General features: G+C 45.6%; 1 protein-coding gene across 1 annotated transcript in view; it reads left to right on the forward strand.

The window, feature by feature from the left end:
* Positions 1–24,650, forward strand: part of Svep1 (sushi, von Willebrand factor type A, EGF and pentraxin domain containing 1) — a 156,204-nt gene that overhangs the window by 109,819 nt on the left and 21,735 nt on the right. The window contains exons 28-38 of the mRNA XM_075967148.1: positions 398–522; positions 1,591–1,714; positions 2,612–2,782; positions 3,729–3,902; positions 4,522–4,641; positions 5,373–5,549; positions 5,765–5,849; positions 7,202–7,393; positions 8,484–8,651; positions 18,737–19,409; positions 21,065–23,823. Of these exons, the coding sequence (XP_075823263.1) occupies positions 398–522; positions 1,591–1,714; positions 2,612–2,782; positions 3,729–3,902; positions 4,522–4,641; positions 5,373–5,549; positions 5,765–5,849; positions 7,202–7,393; positions 8,484–8,651; positions 18,737–19,409; positions 21,065–23,823 (4,768 nt within the window). The remainder of the gene's footprint in view (positions 1–397; positions 523–1,590; positions 1,715–2,611; positions 2,783–3,728; positions 3,903–4,521; positions 4,642–5,372; positions 5,550–5,764; positions 5,850–7,201; positions 7,394–8,483; positions 8,652–18,736; positions 19,410–21,064; positions 23,824–24,650) is intronic.

Raw genomic sequence — 24,650 nt, forward strand, 5'->3', positions numbered from 1 at the left:
TTCCAACCCTGGTGTTGCGGCCGGCACATCATTGGGAGCTGCATAAGTGCCTGCCACATTCACCGAGCTTTCACTGAAGGCTGAGGTGTAGTTGGCTAGACAAGAAAAAGGGTAAAGGCATCCGAGATGTAAGAAACTCTGAGATCAGAGGCAGGGAGCCTGATGGGCTCACCCTCCAACTGCCTTTGACAGTCGACACAAACGTGATTTCAATCTGTCCGTGTTGCTAGGCCATGCAGTAAAGTTCCATAACTGAGCTTCGATGACACCGGCATACAGTCGTATTACCTATCCTTTTGTGACATTAGCATTTGGGGAACAAGAAACCATGAGGCCAGTTTTCTTCTTCTTTATTCTCATGCTGCGTCCCCCCTTCTCTTTCTCTCTCTCTCTCTAGGTGGTGGTGCCTTAGTTCTTGGGCAAGAGCAAGACAAAAAAGGAGAGGGATTCAACCCAGCTGAGTCTTTTGTGGGCTCCATAAGCCAACTCAACCTCTGGGACTATGTCCTGTCTCCACAGCAGGTCAATTCCATTTTCAGTGTATGACAGTAATGAGATACACAGGTACAAACCTAGCAAAACCACAAATAGTCTAATGATGACCTTATATATTCGTAAACTTCTAATTAACAAGATTTATTACTGATCTTGGAGAGCGTGGTCTGTTAGGCAGATGTTATCTACAGTGATTTCCAGTCACGACCCTTCTAGTTTTTCAGTGATGTTCTAACATTTAAATGGGGATGTGTATCTTGTGGAATATTCATTTCTTAGATGGAAAGAGCCTAGAGACTATTTTGAGAATACAAGTGTCAGAACATCCACAGATGTCAACAGATTTGTACGTCAAGTGGGGATTGAATCCAAACAGCCTGAGATCCAAGCACAGCTCAACCCAATCTTTCTGGGATGACTTTGATCATGTTGTTCCATCTCCTTATCCTTCATTTTTCTTAACTATGAAGGAGAGAGAAAGACATCTATGTAAAAGAGTTTTGGCAACATTAACAAAAGACCACCTACATGCTTGTGGGATTGTTTATTCCACAGCTATGGTTTGATAATTATTTACTCTCAAAAATCATGCTGATAGATGGGGCTGGAGAGATAGCTCAGAGGTCTAGAACACTTGCGATTCTTGCAAAGGACCCAAGTTCAGTTCCCAGAACCCATAGGAGGCAGCTCACAACTGCCTGCAACTCCAGCTACAGAAATATGATGCCCTCTTCTGGTCACTTCAAGCACCTGCACACAGGTGGTGTGTGTGTGCATGCACACACAAGCTTTATGCTTTTGAAAAAAAATTATGGCTTAACCAACCTTAACATCTAGACAAGAAACTTTATGCAAAGGATTTCAGAATTTGCAGGCAACCATGAGTCTTTAAGTGGAAGAAATACTAGAAAGACCTAATCGTGGGGATTGGAATAAGAAGGGAAATTTCCTGTGGCCTTTGCAATCATACTAGACAAGAACATGTTTCTCTCTGCCTCTGCCACAACAATCTGTGACTTTTCAACAGGGTGAAGTGTGATGTGCAAGCTGCAGGTTAGTAGAAGTTTTATCTCAAAGCATGTTTTAAACTCACAGGTGAAGTCGCTGGCCAGCTCCTGCCCAGAGGAACTCAGTCGGGGAAATGTGTTAGCCTGGCCTGATTTCTTGTCAGGAATCACGGGGAAGGTGAAAGTTGACTCCAGCAGCATATTCTGTTCTGGTGAGGATTTCTCTCTTACACCAACTTTGCCATGTCTTGGCTTTTCTGGAATGTTTTGTCGAAAGCACGTAATTCAGAATTCTCTTGGGACCGCATCGTGGCACCTGTCAGCCGGCCCCTTAACTGGAATTCACCTCTACCTCATGTTCATCCAAAGGGTGTTTTGATTATTGACATTACTTCTGCACAGCAGACTACAAAGTAATTGGGCAGGATATTTGGGTGAAGATAAAATAAGTTTTCAAAGATGGATGGGGATTTCTGAGTTTGCGTTGTTTTTACTTTTCGAGATTTTTAATTTTATTTTTATACATATGTGTTCCCTGCACTTATGTCTATGCACCACACCAGTGCCTGGTGGTTGTGAACGTCAGTGTGGGTCCTGGGAACTGAACCTGGTTTTCTACAGAGCAACCAGGGCTCTTACCCACCAAGCCATCTCTCCAGGCCTCTCTTTGTTTATAATAATCGCCAAATCCCTAGGTTCCTGTTTGAGATGGGAATACTTTTGTGAAATAGATAAACCAATGCCTGTTCTCACCCACACCCTGTACATTCCCTCTGGATAATCCAAACTATTTCCAAAAATCAATGGATTCATTTGAAAAGTGTTGTGGAATTCATGGCTTTAGACAATTACTGGTGTGCTTCTGTCCCACAATGTCATTTGTCCCTTTAAAAATAGCCGACAGATTTCAGATGGATGGAAAAAAAATTACTTAATAAAAATAAAATCTTTTCTTACCACTTTCTTTGTCAGTGACGGGGTGCATGAAAACTTGTTTTGATTCGGTAAAGCTGGTTCCCTCCTGTGCAAAAGAGAGTTTGAGCTCCCTGACTCCACGGCCCTGCTGCTGTGTTGCTAACATGCTCCGTGCCTGTGTTCTTTGCCCTCAGATTGCCCGTCTTTAGAAGGAACCATACCACACCTGAGAACTGCGTCAGGAGATAGAAAGCCGGGCTCCAAAGTCAGCCTGTTCTGTGATCCCGGCTTCCAGATAGTCGGGAATCCTGTGCAGTACTGTCTGAACCAAGGGCAGTGGACACAACCACTCCCTCACTGTGAACGTGAGCAGTCTTTGTTCGACTCACCTGGGTGGCTCTGGAAAGTTAGGGGACCCATATAAGCATGTGCGGAACATTAGATAAATGCTCCCCCTCTGCTGGAGCAAACCCAGCAAACATTCGTCAAGTCCTTGCCCTGTGTAAGAGACTAGGCCAGGCACCATGTGGGAGGTGAATGATGAGGACGCAGAGACCCCTCACAAACACATCCAAGGTGGTAGCGTGGACCTAGAGAGGAGTGAAATAAGGAGCTGTAGGCTGGAGAGCCGCCCTCAGGTGTGCCCTTGCTGGACGAGAAAAGAGGAGCACATGTCTTCAGCTGAGCGTATCTGCTCGTTCACTGCCTCACCAAGTTTTAAAATACTGACCTTATTTACCCGTTGATATATGTTCTAGAGAGGCTGGCCCTATCCTTGTGTTTACATTCTGGCAGAGTAGGCAGAAAAAAAAATAAGCAAGTGCACACGGTAATGTTTATTTATAATGAAGAACAATGATAAAGGCCAGAAAGTTAAGCAAGCGGCGGGGCCAGGGGGATGAAGTGAGGAGATTTGTGCGGCCAAGACCGCTGCCTCGGATAGAGAAGAGCAGCTCTCGGCCCGCACACCGTGCGTTTATCATCTTGTCTGTCCACTCCACCGGACAGGAAGTGCCACAAAGCAGGGATCCCTTCTACTTGGCTTCCTGATGTAAATCTAGCACCTACAACAGTGCCTGATGGGTAGAAAGAGTGCCACGGGTGTTTTTAAAGAAGGAATGAGTTCATGGCGTCTGTGAACCAGACAGTGTGCCACATGCTGACAGCCCTTGCGTCGCCCCAACAATGCGGAGCACTCTCCAGCCAATGTCTGTGTTCAGTAGGGAAAGTCCCAGGCAGCTGTGTGAAACTAGGTTTGCTGTCCTTTGAGCGTTTTGCTCCGAATGCAGTGTGTTCCTCCGCCCCATCCAGGTATTCGCTGTGGGCTGCCTCCCGCCTTGGAGAACGGCTTCTATTCAGCTGAGGACTTCCATGCTGGCAGCACTGTGACCTATCAGTGCAACAATGGCTACTATTTGCTGGGCGACTCCAGAATGTTCTGTACGGACAACGGGAGCTGGAATGGCATTTCACCATCCTGTCTCGGTGAGATGAACACCGGCCACGGCTGTGTGGATTCGGTCACAGTCTTTGGAAAACATTTACCACAAATCCAAGGCTCTCCTGGCATCCCCGTTGACCCCACCCCAGTAAGCCCTGGACAAGGGGGTAACGGCAAAGTGGCTGTTTCTTCCCCAAGGAGCCAAAAATGTTCCTCATTTTAATCAAGTTCAATATTAAGACTGTTCTCCATCCCTGTTTCTCTGCTTGCCTACCAGCTGAGGAAGTAGTAGATGCTATTGTTTATTTGCAATGTAATCACTGTGGTTGCATCTAAATTTCATGAAAAGACATACAGTGGGTCTGGAGAGATGGCTCAGGGGTTAAGAGCACTGGCTACTCTTCCAGAGGTCCTGAGTTCAATTCCCAGCAGCCACATGCTGGCTCGCAACCTTCTATAATAGGATCTGATGCCCTCTTCTGGCCTGCAGGGATATATGCAGAGCACTCAAACACTCATACATGAAATATAAATAGAGAATATTAACGGATGCATTCAGTGCTGTGTGTTACGTGATATGTAGTGACCTAGAGGCAAAACCAAATGCTTGACGCATAAGAACAACAAACCCACTGAACCATGTGTAATCTGTCTTCATCTCAGACGTTGACGAGTGTGCAGTCGGGTCAGACTGTAGCGAACATGCCTCCTGCTTGAACACCAACGGATCTTACATCTGCTCGTGCAACTCACCGTACACGGGAGACGGTAAAAACTGTGCAGGTATTGAGATTCTTATCTTTGGTGCTCAAGTGTGTATTTTTAAGGGTGCGTTATTTAAAAACAAGACAGAAGTTTCATGTTCAAATGCCAAAGGGATATAGCATTCTTACCAAGGACACATAGCAACCATGAAAGATACAATTAATTGGTATTGAACTTCCCCTGACTTCCCAGTTTCAGAAGCACAAAATTGAGCCAATGTTGTGGGATATTAAAGTAAGTCACATAGTAGAAGAATAACAGTATATTCACGAGCATCTGCGCACACGTGTGTACACACACACACACACACACAGAGGCACACACACGTGCACACATGCACACACTCAGGACTAGGAAAACATATTGCTTTTGAAGAGGACCTGAGTTTGATTCCTAACACCCACACTGGGCAGCTCACAACTACCTATAAATACAACTCCAAGAGGATCTGACTGCCCTGGTCTCCATGGGCACCAGCACTCGAGTGTGCCTACCCACAGACCATACACATAATTTAGACTAATAAATCATTTGAAAACATTCAAACTAACTTAAAAAATACTGCTTAAATGTTATCCAATGTATCTTCTGGCTAATGTCCAGCGAGTCCCTGGCCTTTGTGCCTCTTCCTTCAAGAACCTTTGTCCCATGTTTACAGTCCCCTTAACTACTGTCGAATTCTTTTACTTTGAGACTTTGCATGATTGTGTGAGCACCACTCAAATATTTCACAAAAACTTTCCTTCAAGAACCTGTAAAATGTAAGGCTCCAGAAGATCCAGAAAATGGCCACTCCTCGGGCGAGATTTATACGGTGGGTGCCGAAGTCACATTTTCCTGTGAGGAAGGGTACCAGCTGCTGGGCGTGAGCAAAGTCACTTGTTTGGAGAGTGGCGAGTGGGATCACGTCAGACCGTCCTGTGAAGGTACTTGGAGAAAATGGCCGGGAGTTACTGTGTTGGGCAGTTCTAGAGAGATAAAATGATGACCTGGTAAATTCTAGGTCTTGTCTGTCTTTGTTCTGCAAGCCAGGTGTTGGGCTCAAGTGAAACACAAGGGGATGCAGTCAGAAAGCCGTGAGGTCTCCGAGGCCTCTGCATGGAGTCTCAGCAAACCGCCCTTTCTGTTTCCCTCCCTCCAGCCATTTCCTGTGGCGCCCCACCGGCTCCTGAAAATGGTGGTGTTGTTGGGTCAGTGTTTACGTTCGGCAGTAAGGTGACGTACAGGTGAGTGCCTAACCGTAAAGCTGTAGCACAAGGTCGGGCACACTGGCCCACTCCTTCAATCCCAGCACTCGGGAGGCAAAGGCAGGAGGATCTCTGTGAGTTCGAGGTCAGCCTGGTCTACAAAGCAAGTTTAGGACAGCCAGGGCTATTGCACAGAGAAGCCCTGTCTCCAAAAACAAAAGCAATAAGACAAAAAATAAACAAAAGATGTAAGACACTTGCTAATGGCATGCCAGCAGAGTGTGGGGGGGGGATGATCACAGAGATCTTTTATAGAGATTTATTTTTATTTTCTTATTTATGCATCTGTATGTCTGGGTGAGTAGATGCACTAGTACGCAGTTACCCATGAAGGCCAGAAGAGGGCACCAGATCTCCTGGAGCTGTAGTTACAGGAGATTATGAGCTGCTAATATAAATGCTGGGAACTAAACTCTGGTCCCCTCTAAGAGCAGTGTACTCTCTTCACTTCCTAACCAATTCCCCAGCTTCCCCAGATGGTTTTTTAAATATTATTATTAATTAATTATAGAATTAATTGGGTTCAGTATAGTGTAAAGAAATCAAATCTGATAACCTACTGATAGCCATATCCTTAAGTCTCCTGGCCAATAGCTTGTTGTTGCTGATAGCGCCCCCCTGAGGCATCATGATGGAAGGCACTCCTAACTAATGGGTAACCTTGATTATTAACCAGTTGAGAGTCCAAGCCTTGTAGTCTAGGGGCTTAGCCCACACCACTCTCAAACCCAGAATTGTCCATTTCCAGCTAATCACCCATGGCACATATTGGGGACAAACCAAATTCTTAACATCTGTTTTTTGCCTTCTACCCAAGGTTACTATGGGAAGACGTACGACATTCAGCTTTGTAGAAAACACAATTTTAAATCATTCCAATGTGAAAAAGTTCTTTAAATACTTACATTCCTTGTGTTTTTTAAGGGTTTTGGTACATATAAAATAATGCAAAACAGGGCTGGGATGGAGGACCTGAGTTTGAATCCCTAGAGCTCAGGAGCTCAGGAGCTGGGAGCCGGGGCATGCATCTGTAACCCTCAAGCCCCCACATTGAGAGGTGGGCAGAGACAGGAAAAACCCCAGAATTGCCAAGCCTGTTCAACTAGCATATGTAGCAGCAAACAGCAGAGAGACCCTGTCTCAAACAAGGCGGAAGGCAAGGACGGATACCTGAGGTTATCCTTCGGTCTCTCCGTGTATGACACGGCATGTGCATGGCTGCACGCACACACACAAACACACATTCATGCACACACATGACACGCTCACACAATTGTAAAGTATGCATAATAAAGCTGTTCCTATTCTGTCACTTCCTCTGTCTTCTCCAGGTGTGATAAAGGCTACACTTTGGCTGGAGATGAGGAGACAGCCTGTCTGGCTAGCGGTTCATGGAGTCATTCATTCCCCGTGTGTGAGCTGGTGAAGTGTCCCAGTCCTGAGACCATAGATAATGGGAAATACATCTTAAGTGGGTTCACCTACCTCTCCATTGCGTCGTATTCCTGCGAGAACGGCTACAGGTAAAGGATGGGCCAGGGCTTCCTGTCGTCGCCTGCTTTTCCTAGGCGGGAGTGGATGAACCAGCTGACTTTCCAAGCAAACACGGGGTATTCTCAAATGTGTGTGCTTCTTGAGCATCCAAATTCTAAAGAGGAAAGCCAAGTTGGTTGAAGGTGATACTTTAGGAAATGCCTTTCCGTGGATATTTTCTTATATGCACACCTTGTATTTATATTATTAGCAGCATGACATAGCATAGGGAAAGCATGGCAAGGCCTTAATTCTGTGAGTTCATTTGATTGGTTGATTAATTGATTGGTTGCTTGTGTGCGTGTGAACAGAAGGAACACTGGAGAAAAGGCTATACCCAGAAAGACATGAAACAGGTTCTGAAGTGAACAGATCATGTGGCTAGGAAGGAAAGAATTAAGGGCCCGTGAGATGGCTCAGAGGATAAAGGTGCTCGCACCCAAGCCTGAGGATATGAGTTCGATCCCTGGGACCCACATGATGGGAAGAAAAAACTGACTCCTTCAAGTTGTCCTCCGACTTCTCCACACACACACACAACAAGTAAAAAAATAAATAATTTTATTTAATTTTTGAAAAGAAATCATCGAGGCTGTCAGAGTCATGCTGGAAGCACTGGTGGAGAGCCATGATGTCGCTCGCAGGGTTGGTGAAGTCAAATGACAATTGGCAGTCAGAGTCTTGAGCTACAAAACCCAGACCCCAGGTCCTAGGAGGACAGTGCCCTTTGATCTCGGTCGCTCTGATCACCTGTCCAGGTGTCCACCTTCCAGTCGGTTAATAATTAGTCTGTTAACCCTTCTCATCCCAGTTCCTCCTCCACCAACAGGGGCAGCAGACTTGAACGCTGCACCAAGTGGTTGTTATGCTTCCTGAGCCGTTCGTTATTTTAAGTGGTCCGGGTGATGGGAATTTCTCTTCCGTTCATAAAAGGCAGTACAACGTGAATAAGCATTATTTTAGGCACTAAAACTCATCATACAGCCTGTAGCCTGTATCTCCTTCCAAGTTCTAGTTCTCCACAGCAGTGGTCAATTGCCCAGTCAAAGGGGTGACCTGAGCCCTCTCTCCTGTCTGTAGCTTACAGGGCCCAGCCCTTCTTGAATGCACAGCTTCGGGTCTCTGGGACAGATCACCACCTACCTGTCACCTCGTCTCCTGCGGAGAACCCCCAGTCCTCAAAGACGCTGTCATCACTGGGACTAACTTCACTTTTGGGAACCTGGTCACTTACACGTGCAAAGAGGGGTAAGTAAAGCCTGTGAGAAGAGGAACAGGGAGAGCCAAGGACAGCAAAAGAAACTTCCTGAGAGCTTCCTGCTCTTTCTTATTTTCTGAGAGCAGAGAGGAGGCACGCTTTCCCGTGGAAACAGGGTGTCCCTGGAATGTACTATGATTATCAAGTTAAGATTCAGATAATAGCTGGGTGGTCATGGCACACACCTTTAATCCCAGCACTCAGGAGGCAGAGGCAGGTGGATCTCTGTGAGTTCAAGGCCTGCCCTGGTCTACAGAGCTAATTCTGGGGCAGTCAGGTCTGCACAAAGAACCCTCATCTTGAAAAATAAAAACAAAACAAAAAGATTCAGATAACAGACCATAAGCAATGCAGTGTAAAACATCTTTCTACTTTAACCAAGAATGGAAAAAGCATCTGAGCTGGCTTGATCTGTCTATAATCCACTAAAGTCAAGACTTCAAGTCACAATGTAAGAATAATAGTGAGCAGGAAAATAAAAGAGAGAGGGCTCGGCTCTCTCCTTTTGGATGATCCTACTTTGTTGAAAGATGACAATTGGAAAACCAGGAAACAACTTACAAGGTTTTAACTCCTGGTCTCATTTAGGGTCTCAGGCAGCAAGGCATTGAGTGTGGTTAAGCCCCAGGGGCTCATCCATTGTGGCCCCTGTGTTTCTTCTCTGTCTACAGTTTCTTGTTAAGCATTTTTCTCATCGCCCTTGTTTGCACACTCTAGAGTGGCTATGGCCGCTGCCTACTGGATTTCTGCTTAAACTCTCTCCCTGATACTTGTGTACCCTCAGGGAAGCAGCATGTCCTGTCTGTCTTGAGTGTTCTCCCACATCAGGCGAGGTGACTAGAGGCTAATATTTGTAAGTGTTGTGAGGGAACGAAGACCAGGACGGGGGGGGGGGGGGGGGGCTTGAAATGGAGCTTCCTGTTGTGTTCCTGCTCCATTGGCGCTCCAAGAATGAATGCCAGGGGCTGGGGTGACGCTTCCAACCCAAACAGCCTTTAGCAACCACCACCTTATTCCAAACTTCTGTAAGATCAACTTCTTCAATTTTAGTATTGTGATATCTTAAGTCAACAAGAAATCTCTAATGCTAAATGTCAGTGCAGGCTGGAGAGCTGGCTCAGCAGCTAAGAGCACCGGCTGCTCTTCCGGAGGACCCAGATTTCACTCCCAACACCCACACGGTGACTCACACCATCCATTAACTACAGTTCCAGGGTATTTGATGCCTTCTGGCCTCCCAGGCACCGCACACATGTGGTACAAAGACATACATGCAGGCAAAACACTCATAGCGTCCCCTGCAGACTGGCTCACTTCAGATTAGCCCTCTGGGACTAGGGAGCTGGATCCGTTGGTAAACTGTCTCATGTGCACGAGTAAAGACCTGAGGGGAAAGGTCAGATGTGATGAATTAAAGCAATGTATGACTATCATATACAATGAGGGAATATAAATTTATATGTAAAGGTGCCCTCTGATTTTGCTGTCTAGAAAAGCAACAGCGTTGACACTTTCTCCCTAGAACTTTGTATATGTTTTTAATATTAGCAGTCATGATATCCACAGATTTAATATTATATTTCCTTCATAAATTATTTGCATAGTCAGAGGGGATTTTATGTTGACCAGTTGTTACATCTCTCTATCTTAGAGTGGTTTATTTGCACAACAAATAAAGAGCGCTAGGTAAATTATATCCAGCCCGTTCGCTTTAAAAGATTTTTAGTTTATTCAAAGAAATTTTTTGTGAATTATTTACACGATGACATAAGAATACCACGTGACTTTCTTAGTCACGATAGGCTTTCCCTCCATGGGTTCTGGGGCTCAAACTCAGGTCCTCATGCCTGCACAACAAACCCTTTACTGACTGAGCCATCTCTCCAGACTCCTCTACAAAGACAGAATTTGGAAGAAGAAACATCTTAGAGATAGTGCCTGGTCTTCACAGGGAATGACTGTGGCTTCTTCTTTATCAGTGAGTAGATGGAAACTGGATCCTCCCATCCAAGTCTTAGCTGCTGAGAAAAGGTGACGGATTTCTGTAGTGATACTTTATATACACAAGAAGCGCTAGCATGCATGTGATTTTAGCGTTGTAATATGATCACCGTATGAAGCGGCGGGCACCTGCTGGCAGCCCATAACACAGGAGGGAGCCATCTTCACTGTTGGAACAAATGAATAGTAAGTGCCCACAGTCGCACATCACCCATCTGCAATGTTTTATGAAAGACAAAAGTCAACTATTAACCATTTTCCTTTTCTGGAGTTTAACCTCTTGATGATGGCAAGGACGTTGGACCCTTTGTGGACACCATCCTCTCCTTGGGGAAAAGTACATGCAGTTGACTTTTTCACTCTTACTCTCGCTGTTTGGGGGCTCACCACCCAGTTCCCAAATAAATACTCAGAGACTTATTCTTACTTAGGAATGTCTGAGCTTAGTTTGGCTTGTTTCTAGCCAGCTTTTCTTAAATTATCCTGTCTACCTTTTGTCTCTGGGCTTTTACCTTTCTCTGTTCTATATCTCTTTCCTTCTTACTCCAAGGTTGACTGTGTCTCTGAGTGACTGGTCTCTGGTGTCCTCCCCTTCTCCTTTCCTCTATCCTCACCCCCTTCCCTATATTTCTCCTCCCGTTTATTCTCTCTGTATTCCAGCCCCACCTTTCCTGCCTAGCTATTGGGCATTCAGCTCTTTATTAGATCAGTCTGGTGTTGTAGACAGGCAAAGTAACACAGCTTCACAGAGTTAAACAAATGCAACATAAAAGACTGCATCATTAAGGAAATATTGCACAGCAAAAATAAATGTAACACATCTTCAACTAATATTCCATAACAAGTACATGTTAAATATTTGCTATAATTAAATCAATTTATGAAAGAAATATGATATGAAAGTTTCTCCTGAGAGCCATTCTCAATATTCTTCTACTCTTCTCAAGGAAACAATGCCAATTTTGCCATTATTACATACACATTTTGCAGAGGCAATATATACTTTTAATTTACCTGTTTATGTATATTTGCACATATTGTGTCATTGAAGAAGTAGGATTTAAATTTTCATTTTCACATAAAATGACTTCTCTCTTTAAATAGCTACATTATCTTTAATTATGTATATGTGTGTGTGAATAATCTTCTCTCCCAGATACACGTTAGTGAGTGGAACTACTTTCTCACTGCTATAAACCACACCCCGTAAGAACGTGTCGTTTCTGGGCTGCGGAGATGGCTCAGTGGATCACGTGCTTGCTGTTCAGATCTCCAGCACACGGGTGAAAAGCCAAGCAGTGTGGCGCAGAGTGTAACATAAGTCACAGTGCTGTGGAGGCAGAGGCAGCAGGTCCTGGAGGCTCCCTGGCCAGCCAGTCTAATCAACACAGCAAGCTCCAGGCTTAGTAGAGAACTTGTCCCAAAAAATAAACTGCAAAGTCATGAGAAAGACATCTGATACACACACACGCACACACACACACCCCTCATGTGCACACACGTGTGCACAGGCACCATCTCTAAATTACCCCCATCTCTACTGATGTAGGCTCGTTTGTTCCCACTTTATTTGCTAATAAAAACAGAGCTGCATTGACTACTCCTGCGTGTTTCCCAGCACATATAGAAACGAGATGGATATCCCTGGCCTAGACATTGCAAGTTATGACCACGATCATGGGATTTTGAGCTTTGCAAGATAGTACAAACAGCTAAAATAAAAAGCGACTTTGCCAGCCCGATTAAGGTGGAACTTACAAGCGCTTGCCAGCAGGTGGCGACAACACCTTCTGGCAAGAAAACTGAGGTTCCTGCCATCGACAGCTATCTGGAATTTCAAATCTATTTTGGAAAGCGAGTGAGAAGCAGCAAACAGGAAGTTGGCTGTGGTATTGAGTCTCTAGAAATGTCAGGAAGCTGCACCCATAATACTTCAACAATGTGGCTATCCAAACAAGACCCACACGAGAACAATACCGATAGTCATACTAAAACAGAAAGGGAATTCTCACAGGACCCCAGTCATAGACAAAGAATTATAGGTAATTCAAGAATCCTGAATGAGGGAGAATTAGTCTTCCCTAGGGATGAGCCTCCTACTTGGCTATCTAACGAGTGGTCAGCCCTGAAATCATACCTACAAGCAGCCCTTAATGGACTCAGTGGGTTGTATTTATATAGCTATGCATATATCAATAACAATAATAATTATTAAAGAAAAGAAGATCATCAATTTGAGAGGGGATGAGGTGAGGGATATATAAAAGATTGGAAGGAGGAGAGATAAAGGGGTAAATGATGTTATTATATTTTAAAATGACATTTTTAAAAACTGGGACAGGAAAGTCTAAGGATGACACACGTGATGGGGGCACCATAAGATGCTCCAGTCCACATGTACACAGTGTAAAGCTTCCACCAGGCTGAACAGACCTCTCTTCTCAGCTACTGTCATCTCCTTAGATTGAAAACTTCGAAAACCCCTTCTTGTAGCGTATTGAAATGCAGGGTGCGCGGTTGCCACCTGCGATTTCATCTTTTATTCTGTGTACCTGTAACTTCGTGCCTTCTCACCAGCCTTCTCCTGCCTCCCAGACTGCTCTTCCTGGTCCCTGACACCCAGCATTCGGCTCTAAGCTTTAACAATAGCTTCTTTAAAAAAAAAAAAAAGTATATTGTTTTCTTCTAGTATCTCATTGCCCTATTCCGGCAGCTCCTTGTGTGCGCTGAACTTTTCACCATGGGAAACACGCTCATCTACTGGCTAGTTCTTGGTCAATTTGACGCACGTTAGAGTCATCAGAGAGGAGGCGGCCTCAATTGAGAAAACGCTTCCATAGACTTAGCTGTGAGCAAGACTGTTGGGCATTTTCTTAATTAACGACTGATAGGGGAGGGCCCAGCCCGTGGCGGGTGGTACCATCCCTAGGCTGCGGTCCTAGGTTCTATAAAAAAGCAGGCTGAACAAGCCCTGTGGAGCAAGCTAGTGAGCAACACACTCCATGGCCTCTGCAGCAGCTCCTGCCTCCAGGTTCCCTGCCCTGCTTGAGTTCCTGTCCTGACATGCTTTGGTGTTGAACAACAATTTGGGAGTGTAAGCCGAATAAACCCTTTCCTTCCCAACTTGCTTTTGGTCGTGGTGTTTCATTACAGCGATAGCAACCCTAACTGAGACACCCGTGTGTCTTGTCTTTTCAGATTCTCTCCTTACAGGAAGCAGGGTGGCTGTGTCTAAACAACCCCTCATGAGCTGACCCTGAATTCTTTTTTTCTACTAGCTACCCCAGGGCCCTCAGCTTCATAATTAATTTGTCGGTCAGAAAGGTTTTGCATACAAAGTGAGTCTTGTGAATTCTAGTGTGAAATCCATATCTGCTACAGAATTATAATTAGCTGGGGCCTCATTTTTCTGCCCAGCACCTCTGAAGACACAGAGGTGGATCACCTTTTTGAAGGTTCACCGTGTCAGCAAACCTCCTTCTAGGATTCCTGACAGACACTCCGGTTAAAAACTCAGTTCTAAGGCGGTGTTTCTTTTCCTCTCTGGTTCCTTTCTTTGTCTGATCCAAAAGCAGCCACAGCGTTCATTGGCAAGTTTGCTTTTCTGGTTTCAATTTCTGTTTCTTGTTGGGAACATGGAGATTTCCTTTCTGGATAGCTTGGCTATGCGTTTAAAATGATGTCTGTTTTATTTCATCAAGTATTATTGAGAGAGCCTTTGCAGATTGTGGGGTTGATAGCCGGAACCAGGAATCCCTTCCCATCCTCTCTCTGTCATTTGCATTCTCCTCTCAGGAGTTTGTCTGGCACACCCCCTGCATCTTGTTACTTTAAGAACAGCACCATTATATCCAAGCCATGACTTCTGTGGAATGTAGCCTGTTTTTCTGCCTCCTTCCACATCCTGAGATGCTCTCACCCCCCGTGAAAGTGGAGTTTACTCCCTTCCGAGTCTCAAGTCTGCCTTCCCTCTGCCCTCCATACTGGATAAGTCACCCAGACCTCGATATGCCATGAACACACACATTCTTGCTGGTGTCTCACTGCTGTTCTTTTTCTTCGTTCTTTGAGAATTTCATACATGCACACAATGTCCTTTGACCGTATTCTTCCACTCCTCCCCATAACTCCTCTAGGATCTAACCATGCTCCCTAAACCCTCCTCCCAGCTTCATGGCCTCTGCTTTGCTCTCATTGCTTACCACCCACCGAGTCCAGTTTGTGCTGCCCATATATGCATGAATACAGAGCTGTCCCCTAAGGCATGGACCGCCTACCGGGGACCGCACCCTTAAAGAAAGCTGTCTCTCCTTCACTTAGCATCTGTCAGTAGCTCTTCAGCCAGGGATGGATGCTGGACTGTGTCAGGTTGATTGCTTTTAACTTTTATACTGGTAATGAGCTTTGATAGAGTCTTTCCCTGAATCATGGGAGCAAAACACAGTCTTAACATTTACAGTGAGGAGGCAAGAAGGCCAAGAGACCAGAGTAGAATAGTGAATGCCAGGAAAGGAAAGGAGCAGGTGACTTCATCAGACTCACCATTCCCAGTTTTATCTCTTACCCAAACATTTATCTTTCCTAATTTTTTTTTTTGAGACAAGGTTTCTCCGTAGCTTTTGGTACCTGTCCTGGAACTAGCTCTTCTAGACCAGGTTGGCCTCGAACTCACAGAGATCCGCCTGCCTCCCGAGTGCTGGGATTAAAGGCGTGTGCCACCACCGCCCGGCTTTCCTGAATGTTTTATCGACACCCAAATGCCAGGGGTGAGGTGCTTCAGTTGTTCGGTCAAATATACGGGTGTTCATTTGTTTCTCATCTCTTGTCTCATCCTTAGGTTGACATTCATTGGTGTGAAACTCAGAGGCATGGAAGGGTTAATGATGTCACAGAAAATCTCACTGATTCTTCTCACATATAAGCTTCTAAGGGAATTATTGGCTCTATTAAGGCAACAGCTTTGATCTTCAGTTGTTGTTATGAATTGAAACAAGATCAATTACTAATGCTTCTTCACGCTTTCTGTTTCTGCCATTAACCTGCAGCTGTTAATAAGCTGCTTTCATCTTTTAGGAAGGAATCTGACGTCGCTCTCAGAGCTCACTCATAAAGCTCCAAGGGCCCATGCTGGCTAGTAAGATTCCTCTAGGCGTGTAAATCCAGCTATTGAGAAATCATATCCGAAAAGTATTCTGTTCGTTTTCAAAGGACGCTTGTGTATTTCCAGGGTCCTAGGGCATCCTTGGGATACTGATGGGCCATCTTACCTGGAACGTAGTGTGTGTGGATGATGTTTAATAAAAGTATAAAAGATTGTCCCCAAGACCTCTTGAATAAAAATACAAAACTCTTCATAACAAAGAGTTTAAGTGAGTATCCCTTCAATTCAGATTGGCATCAATTCCAAGTTTTTCCTCATATTTCAGACTTAGCCCAGGTTCACATTTTCTCGATTTGGAAGCCAGCATTTAAAGGCACGTTATCAGCCGTAAAATGTTTATCATCCTCTGAATGATCCCTCAGAAAGTAAGTGAATAAAGATGTCCCCTATGGCCCAAATGCACTTTCAAACTTCTAACAGAATTAAATAGCACAAGCGATTTGGCTTTCTTTGCTAAGCGACTGAGCTGCAGTTTATGGTCATTGCCTTGCTGTGTCTTTTAGAATACACATCCTCCTTTATCGTTCTAAAGTCATTACATTAAAAAAAATTATCTTTGTTTATCATCCGGCCTCACCTTCACTGAGCACACTGTCTTGAGGTATAAATCCCTGGAATGCTGGCACTTGGGAAATCGCAAAGGCCTCAGGAACTCCATGTTAAGCCACGGCAGAGGCTGAATATGTATCTTACAGCATCCCACTGAGTAGGACTCAGCCTGCCTCATCATGCCATTGGCCATGGCAAACAAGTACTTCTCTAGTCCAGCGTCTGTGCCCCAAGGAAGTGACTGACCCACAGCTGGCTACCAAGAGTCATGCGTGAAGAAATCAGTGTTGCCTGACATGCATAAAGAAAATCAAAGGCCTTAATCCAGATTGGGGGATACTGAAGATTCTAAATGAGTTCTTTACATTTATATATCTTAAAAACGTGTATTCAGTGGTTGATATTCTATAAGACAGCTGGTTTGCGGAGTTTTTTTTTCCATTAAGAAAATTGGTGGAGAGTTATCAGGAGGTCAAGGGTCAGAGCCCCCACCAAGTGCTGCCAAATTATAAAACACTGTTTTTATGTTCTCAAGATGCTCTGTGGAGTAAGGAAGATTCTAGAGACAGATGCTCCTGCCTTGGAGCGTCTAGAGCCAGGGACTAAAGGAAACTCTTTAGGTACAATGGATTCCTATAAATCAGGGCTGTCTGGGTTTGTGCACGTGAACTTCAGTCAGTGGAGAGTGCCAGCCACATCAAAGGGCCGGGGACCGTGATGACGCAGGTTTCAAAGTGTGTGAATGATTCAAGTTGACCTGTAAAACAAGAGGAGCCTCCGTAAGTCGACCTTCCACCCAGTCTATGTCCTGTGCAGGAGCAGTCAGATCAGCAGGCCAGGTGTGATGGCTTTTCAATAATGAGATGATGCTCTAAGCACACCGCTGTGGGTGCCTTCCTGGAACTGTTAAGAAAGATGTCATCTAATCACCTGCTAATTCCACATCTACTGACAAAGACCTGAGTTTTCCCCAAACTGTGGCCTGGGAGGGACCTAAGTGGACACTTCACTCAGCTCTTGGAAGTACCTAGGAGTGTTTAGGTAGAAACCACTTCTGAGCGTTGCATGGTGCATGATCATAGGGAAGGTGGATTATAGTCTTCTATAGATATGTCACTTACGTTGAATTGTCCATCAGTCTCCTAGAGATATTATGAATATTTCTGGGGAAGATGATGGAATCCCAGTTTTTCTCTAATAGATTATTCTTTTTAGAATTAAAAGGGACCTCAGTGGACGTTTTGGTTACTGACGACTTAAGAATCTTTGCCAAAAGATGGGCCAAATATTTTGTACGGTGACAGCTCTGTGTAGTTTCCATAGCTAGCCCCCACACATCATCTTAACTCACTAGTCTGAAAGGAAGAAAAGCAAAGAGAGAAAGCAGCATTGTGGGGAATGTGTAAGTCCTGGAATCTAGTAGTCAAGTTCAGACCTGACATCTTCTGCCAACAGCTGGGCTATTCGGCAAGTGACTAGGCCTGTCTTCTTCACCACTCAGCCAACTGTAAGATGAACCCATCACAATGTCTAATGAAGACTCAATTAGGCCATTTCCATTCTCTTACTCGTTATTAATATCAAAACACAGACTGAGTGGATGTTAGATACCCCTTGACAGCTGTTGTCTAAGAGACTGACCACACAACCTACTGGTTTGTTCTGTTTTATTGAGATAGGCCTGGGGAGCATACGTATCATCAGTCTGTCATCAGATATAGGCAAATACCTGGCACATAAGGAAAGGCTGGGAGGTATTGGGCAAAACGGACCCATGCACTCATTGCATGGCGTAGCCATATGCAGAACAAAGCTTTTTAACTCTAACCACATGGGCAGAGGTTCTGAAAATACTGGAGCCTCAAATTATAATCACTGTTTTAAATTTCACTGAATGTAAGTGCGCAACTAGACACTGTGTCTAGGCTAAATATGGCTCATTGAAGCTTTTTTAAAATATGAGTATTAAAATCAACAGACTAAAGCTATCAAAGCTACCAAGGTCTAGTATTGAATTGAGTCAAGCATGACCAAAGCTTATTTCTCATTTTTATTTTAAAGATGTAAAATAACCTCTGACCTCTCCAAGCGTTTACACATGTACAACTGCGCGTGCACGTGCATGCACACACACACACACACACACATCTGTAACAATCATTAGTTCCTTAAATAGCAAAAGTCTTAACTCTGATTCCTTTCTGATCAAGTATTAAAATCATTTGACCAATAAGCTCAATATTTAAATGCTAAATATTGTTTTTAAAAACAAATAATAAAAGCAAAGATAAAAAAGCGAAGACGAAATGCCTTTTCTCAATTCTACACTAAGTTTTCTTTCTCCTCCATCCCATAATCCCATAGTTTCACCCTTGCTGGTCCTGACACCATCATATGCTTAGCCAATGGCAAGTGGAATTCAAGTAACCCCCAGTGCCTGGCTGTCTCCTGCGATGAGCCCCCCACTGTGGACCACGCCTCTCCAGAGACTGCTCACCGGCTCTTTGGAGACACTGCTTTCTACTACTGCGCCGATGGTTATAGCCTGGCAGACAATTCCCAGCTCATCTGCAATGCCCAGGGGAAATGGGTTCCCCCCAAGGGCCAGGCTGTGCCCCGCTGTATAGCCCACTTCTGTGAAAAACCCCCATCTGTTTCCTACAGCATCTTGGAATCCGTGAGCAAAGCCAAATTTGCTGCTGGCTCAGTAGTGAGCTTTAAGTGCCTGGAGGGTTTTGTGCTGAACACCTCAGCCAAGATCGAATGCCTGAGAGGCGGAGAGTGGCACCCTTCTCCCTTGTCAATCCAGTGCATCCCGGTGCGCTGCGGAGAGCCTCCGAGCATCGTGAATGGATACGCCAACGGGGCGAACTACAGTTTTGGGGCCGTAGTGGCTTATAGCTGCCACAAAGGGTTTTATATCAAAGGGGAGAAGAAGAGCACCTGTGAGGCCACCGGACAGTGGAGTAGACCGATGCCCACCTGCCACCCTGTATCCTGTAGTGAACCACCTAAGGTTGAGAACGGCTTTCTGGAGGTAAGAGATTTAACTATCAAATGATCAATAACTTTTATCACTCATAGGGCCGTCTACAGTGGCTAACCCAGTATTTAGAAGTACAGGCAGTGAACATTTTTTTAAATTTATTTATTCTTATTTTATATACATCGGTGTTTTGCCATGGGTGTTGGGTCCCCTGGAATTGGAGTTACAGACAGTTATTAGCTGCCATGTGGTTGCTGGGAATTGAACCCAAGTCCTCTGGAAGAGCAGTCAGTGCTCTTAACCATTGGCCAACTCTCCAGCCCCGGCAGTGAACTGTTTGCTGAAACAAAAGTAACTAAAATCTACACATGGCATGTATTGAATAAAAATGAATCAAGATAATTGTGAAACCTTAACAATATATCTTTTAAATTTTTTTATTTTATGTGCACATGTGTTTGCCTGCATATATGACTTGCATCATGTGTGTCTTGCATCATGTGTGTCCCTGGTGTCTAAGGAAACCAGAAAAGGGCAACAGATTCCGTGGGACTAGAGTTACAGACAGCTGTGAGTCTCCATGTGAGTCCTGAGAATCCAATCTAGTTCTCTGGAAGGGCAGCTAGTGCTCTTAACCACTGAGCCATTTCTCCAGCCTCCTCAATATATATCTTTCTGCATTATAATAACCTAGAGATATCCCAAGGCCTTTGTCTTAGTCTCAAATAAGAAGTTAGAGTAAGCCAACTTTAGTGAAATTTTGCTTTTATATAATTTGTCACCTACATGAAACTCAGAGATATTCATTGTCACTCTGATTTTTAAATGGAATGTGAGGTGCTGTTTTTACATTGCCCTTTTGAGATACCCAGAGGTGATTTCACCGTGATGAACAAATTGTTCAGCATGATACAAATACGACCTGCTTCCATGCTAACGTGTCTTCCCAGTAAGTGTGTCAGGAAGATAAGAGCAAGGGCTCCAGCGGTATCTCGGGGGGGAAAGTGTTTTCTGCTTGAGGAGTGTGTGAGCTTGGTCTCCAAAGCCCAACATAAGAAAAGCCAGGCACTGAGCTGCATACCTGTAACCCCAGCGCTGGCCAGACAGAGATGGGGGTCTTCAGGGCTCACTGGCTTGCCTGGCAAGCAGTAGTTAAAGACTGTCTCAAAGAATAAAGAAAGAAAAGCAAGGTGGATGGTGTTGAAGAAAGGACATGTGAGGTTGACTCCTGGAATCTGTACACACGAGCCTACATACATCAGGAGTAGGAGGGGGGAAGGGGAATCTTCTAAGTCAAAGGCCATGGTGCCATTTCAAATAGCCAAAATTTTGAGTGAAGCAGTTTTAAAGCATCTGTGTATACTTTTTATTTTTATCTTACCAAGTCCTCTATGTATTCTGCTGCTATTGCTCTTCAACTCATCAACATGTATAGCTAGATCCCTGATCTTCTCTCCTTTGGGTTCCATAAGACTTTCTCCAGAGGAAATTACCTCACTAGATCTTCCACGTTCTACTTCCACATTTTGTTTCCTATGAAACTTAGGGCAGACCTGTCGCAAACAGCATAAATCTTTACTCACAGACGTCCTGGTGGATTCCTTGTGGATGTGGGCTTTTGAGTTCTGTTTGGCTAGCAATGTACTCCATCTGTTGGCTCGCCTGTTCCATGGGCTGTACTGACTTTTTCTCTCCGTGTTGTTCAGCATGCCACGGGCAGGACCTTTGAGAGCGAAGCGAGGTTCCAGTGCAATCCAGGCTATAAGGCAGCTGGGAGTCCTGTGTTTGTCTGCCAAGCCAATCGCCACTGGCACAGTGAGGCCCCTCTGTCCTGCACCCCTCTCAACTGTGGGAAACCCCCTCCCATCCAGAATGGCTTCATCAAAGGAGAAAGCTTTGACTTGGGGTCCAAGGTTCAGTTCTTCTGTAATGAGGGATATGAGCTTGTTGGGGATAATTCTTGGACTTGCCAGAAATCTGGCAAATGGAGTAAGAAGCCAAGCCCAAAATGTGTCCCCACCAAGTGCCCGGAGCCTCCCCTCTTGGAAAACCAGCTCGTATTAAAGGAATTAACTTCTGAGGTGGGCGTGATGACCATTTCCTGTAAAGAGGGGCATGCCTTGCAAGGTCCTTCCGTCCTGAAGTGCATGCCATCCGGGCAATGGAATGGTTCCTTTCCCGTGTGTAAGTTGGTCCTTTGCCCCTCGCCTCCCTTGATTCCCTTCAGCCTCCCTGCTTCTGGCGCTCTTCACTTTGGAAGCGCTGTCAAGTACTTGTGTGTCGATGGGTTTTTCTTAAGAGGTGATCCAACCATCCTCTGCCAGGCTGACGGCACCTGGAGTTCTCCGTTGCCCGAATGTGTCCCGGTAGAATGCCCCCAGCCTGAGGAGCTCCTCAACGGTATCATCCACGTGCAAGGGCTTGCCTATCTCAGCACCACGCTCTACACCTGCAAACCAGGCTTCGAGTTAGTGGGCAATGCCACCACCCTCTGTGGGGAAAACGGCCAGTGGCTTGGAGGAAAACCAGTGTGCAAACCCGTTGAATGCCCGGAGCCCAAAGAGATTTTAAATGGCCAGTTCTCTTACATAAGCTTCCAGTATGGACAAACCATCACATACTTTTGTGACCGAGGCTTCCGGCTCGAAGGTCCCAAAGCCCTGACCTGCTTAGAGACAGGTGACTGGGATATGGATGCCCCCTCTTGCCTTGCCATCCACTGTAGTGACCCACAGCCCATCGAAAATGGTTTCGTAGAAGGTGCGGATTACAGATATGGCGCCATGATTATCTATAGCTGCTTCCCTGGCTTTCAGGTGGTTGGTCACGCCATGCAGACCTGTGAAGAGTCAGGATGGTCCAGCTCCAGCCCAACGTGTGTACCCATAGACTGTGGTCTCCCTCCTCACATAGACTTTGGAGACTGTACAAAAGTCAAAGACGGCCAGGAATATTTCGATCAAGAAGATGACATGATGGAAGTCCCGTATCTGACTCCCCGTCCTCAGCAGTTGAAAACAGCAGCTAAAACCCCTGCTGCGCATGCGTCCCACTTTCTATATGGCACCATGGTTTCCTACAGCTGCGACCCTGGCTATGAGCTGCTGGGAAACCCCGTGCTGATCTGCCAGGAAGATGGAACGTGGAATGGGAGTGCTCCCTCTTGCATTTCGATCGAGTGTGATTTGCCCGTTGCTCCCGAAAACGGCTTTTTGCATTTCACACAGACGACCATGGGCAGCGCTGTGCAATATAGCTGCAAGCCGGGGCACGTTTTAGAAGGCTCCCACTTAAGGCTTTGTCTGCAGAATAAGAAGTGGAGCGGTGCCGCGCCACACTGTGAAGCTGTTTCGTGCAGCAAGCCAAACCCACTCAGGAATGGACTCGTCAAAGGAAGCGACTACTCATACCTGGCTGTGTTACGTTATGAGTGTGACCCTGGCTATGTGCTCAATGGAACTGAGACCAGAACATGCCGGGAAAACAAAGACTGGGATGGGCACGAGCCCACGTGTGTTCCTGTGGATTGTGGCTCACCCCCAGTCCCCAACAATGGCCAAGTGAAGGGAGAGTTCACGTTCCAAAAGGAGGTCACGTACTCTTGCAGTGAAGGGTTCATCCTTGAAGGAGCCAGGAGCCGTGTCTGTCTCACCAATGGGAGCTGGAGTGGTCCCACTCCCACCTGCACGCCTGTCAGATGTACTGCCCCACCGCAAGTGGCAAATGGGGTGACAGATGGCGTAGACTATGGGTACAAGAAGGAAGTAGCATTCCGCTGTCTAGAGGGCTATGTGTTACACGGGGCTCCTAAACTGACCTGCCAGGCAGATGGGACTTGGGATGCAGAGGTTCCCGTCTGTAAACCAGCGGCCTGTGGTCCTCCCGACGATCTTCCCCAGGGCTTCCCTAATGGCTTTTCCTTTTATCACGGAGGTCGCATACAGTATCAGTGCTTTCCTGGTTTTAAGCTCCATGGAAACCCATCAAGAAGATGCCTCGCCAATGGTTCCTGGAGCGGCAGCTCACCTTCCTGCCTACCGTGCAGGTGTTCCACGCCCCTCATTCAGCACGGAACTGTCAATGCAACCGATGTGGCCTGTGGAAAGACAGTCCAGATTGAGTGCTTCCGAGGCTTCAAGCTCCTTGGACTTTCTGAAGTCACCTGTGACGCCAATGGCCAGTGGTCTGGCTTGCCCCTCTGTGAGCATGCGGACTGCGGTTCTCTCCCGGCCATACCCAATGCAGTCATCAGCGAGAGTAGTCCTCTGGAGGACAACGTGGTGACCTACAGCTGCAGGTCTGGCTACATCATGCAAGGCAGTTCAAATCTGATCTGTACAGAGAAAGGGACATGGAGCCAGCCTTACCCAGCCTGTGAGCCCCTGTCCTGTGGACCCCCACCGCCTGTTGCCAATGCAGTGGTAACAGGAGAGACATACACTTATGAAAGCAAAGTGAAACTCAGGTAAGATCGTGGGTGGCTATAAAATGTACAAGGAGTGTAGGCAGGATTATAAAATGAAGTGAGGTGTCAACATGGAGCTGTTTGGAGAGACCCTCCGTCCCTGGACCTCCCTCCAAAGCCCAAAGCTTTTAACATTTGACTTAATTACTCAGGGTCATGTAGAAATCCATTTACTGCAAAAATAAATGTATGCCTTTTCCAGACTCTGGTTTCTAACATGAATCCTCACGGTGTTCATGAAATCACAAGGTCCCCTAACTAGCTTCATTCAATTTTGAATCTATGAGCAATTTGAATTAAAGAGACTACCCAGCCTGTACTACTTAAACTAAGTATATGTTGCTCCAATAATGGAAACTCTCCTGTCTGGATAGGATTATCAAATATTCAAATGAAGGGTATAAAAACTTGGAATGAATCTGTGAATTTTTATTGGAACAAGTAAGCATCACATTCAAATCATCTCAACTGTCTTGAGGCTTTGTTTACCATCCTGGTGAACCGTGGGCTATCTTCCAGGCATTTACACCTCAGACCTGATCGATAATTTAGCCCCTCTTCTGGAACGATCCGCTGTGAACATTTTAGCCTGCCTTCCTGTTCCCTAACTGTAGTAAAAATAGACTCTGTGGAAGGCTGGCGTGTGGGGAAGCCGGACCGCGGCAGAGGCCTGTGCACAGAACGGAAGAACAAAGGGCCACGCCTGGACTTTGAAGTACATTTTAAGACTTCCGTGTGGATGTCGATGCATTAGGCATTTTGAGAGCCGCAGTGTCACCTGCTTGTCGTTATTCCCCTGGGGATTTTCCCTTGGTGTGTGATGATGA

This window comes from Microtus pennsylvanicus, chromosome 3 (genome assembly GCF_037038515.1).
Source record: "Microtus pennsylvanicus isolate mMicPen1 chromosome 3, mMicPen1.hap1, whole genome shotgun sequence".
Taxonomy (NCBI): domain Eukaryota; kingdom Metazoa; phylum Chordata; class Mammalia; order Rodentia; family Cricetidae; genus Microtus; species Microtus pennsylvanicus.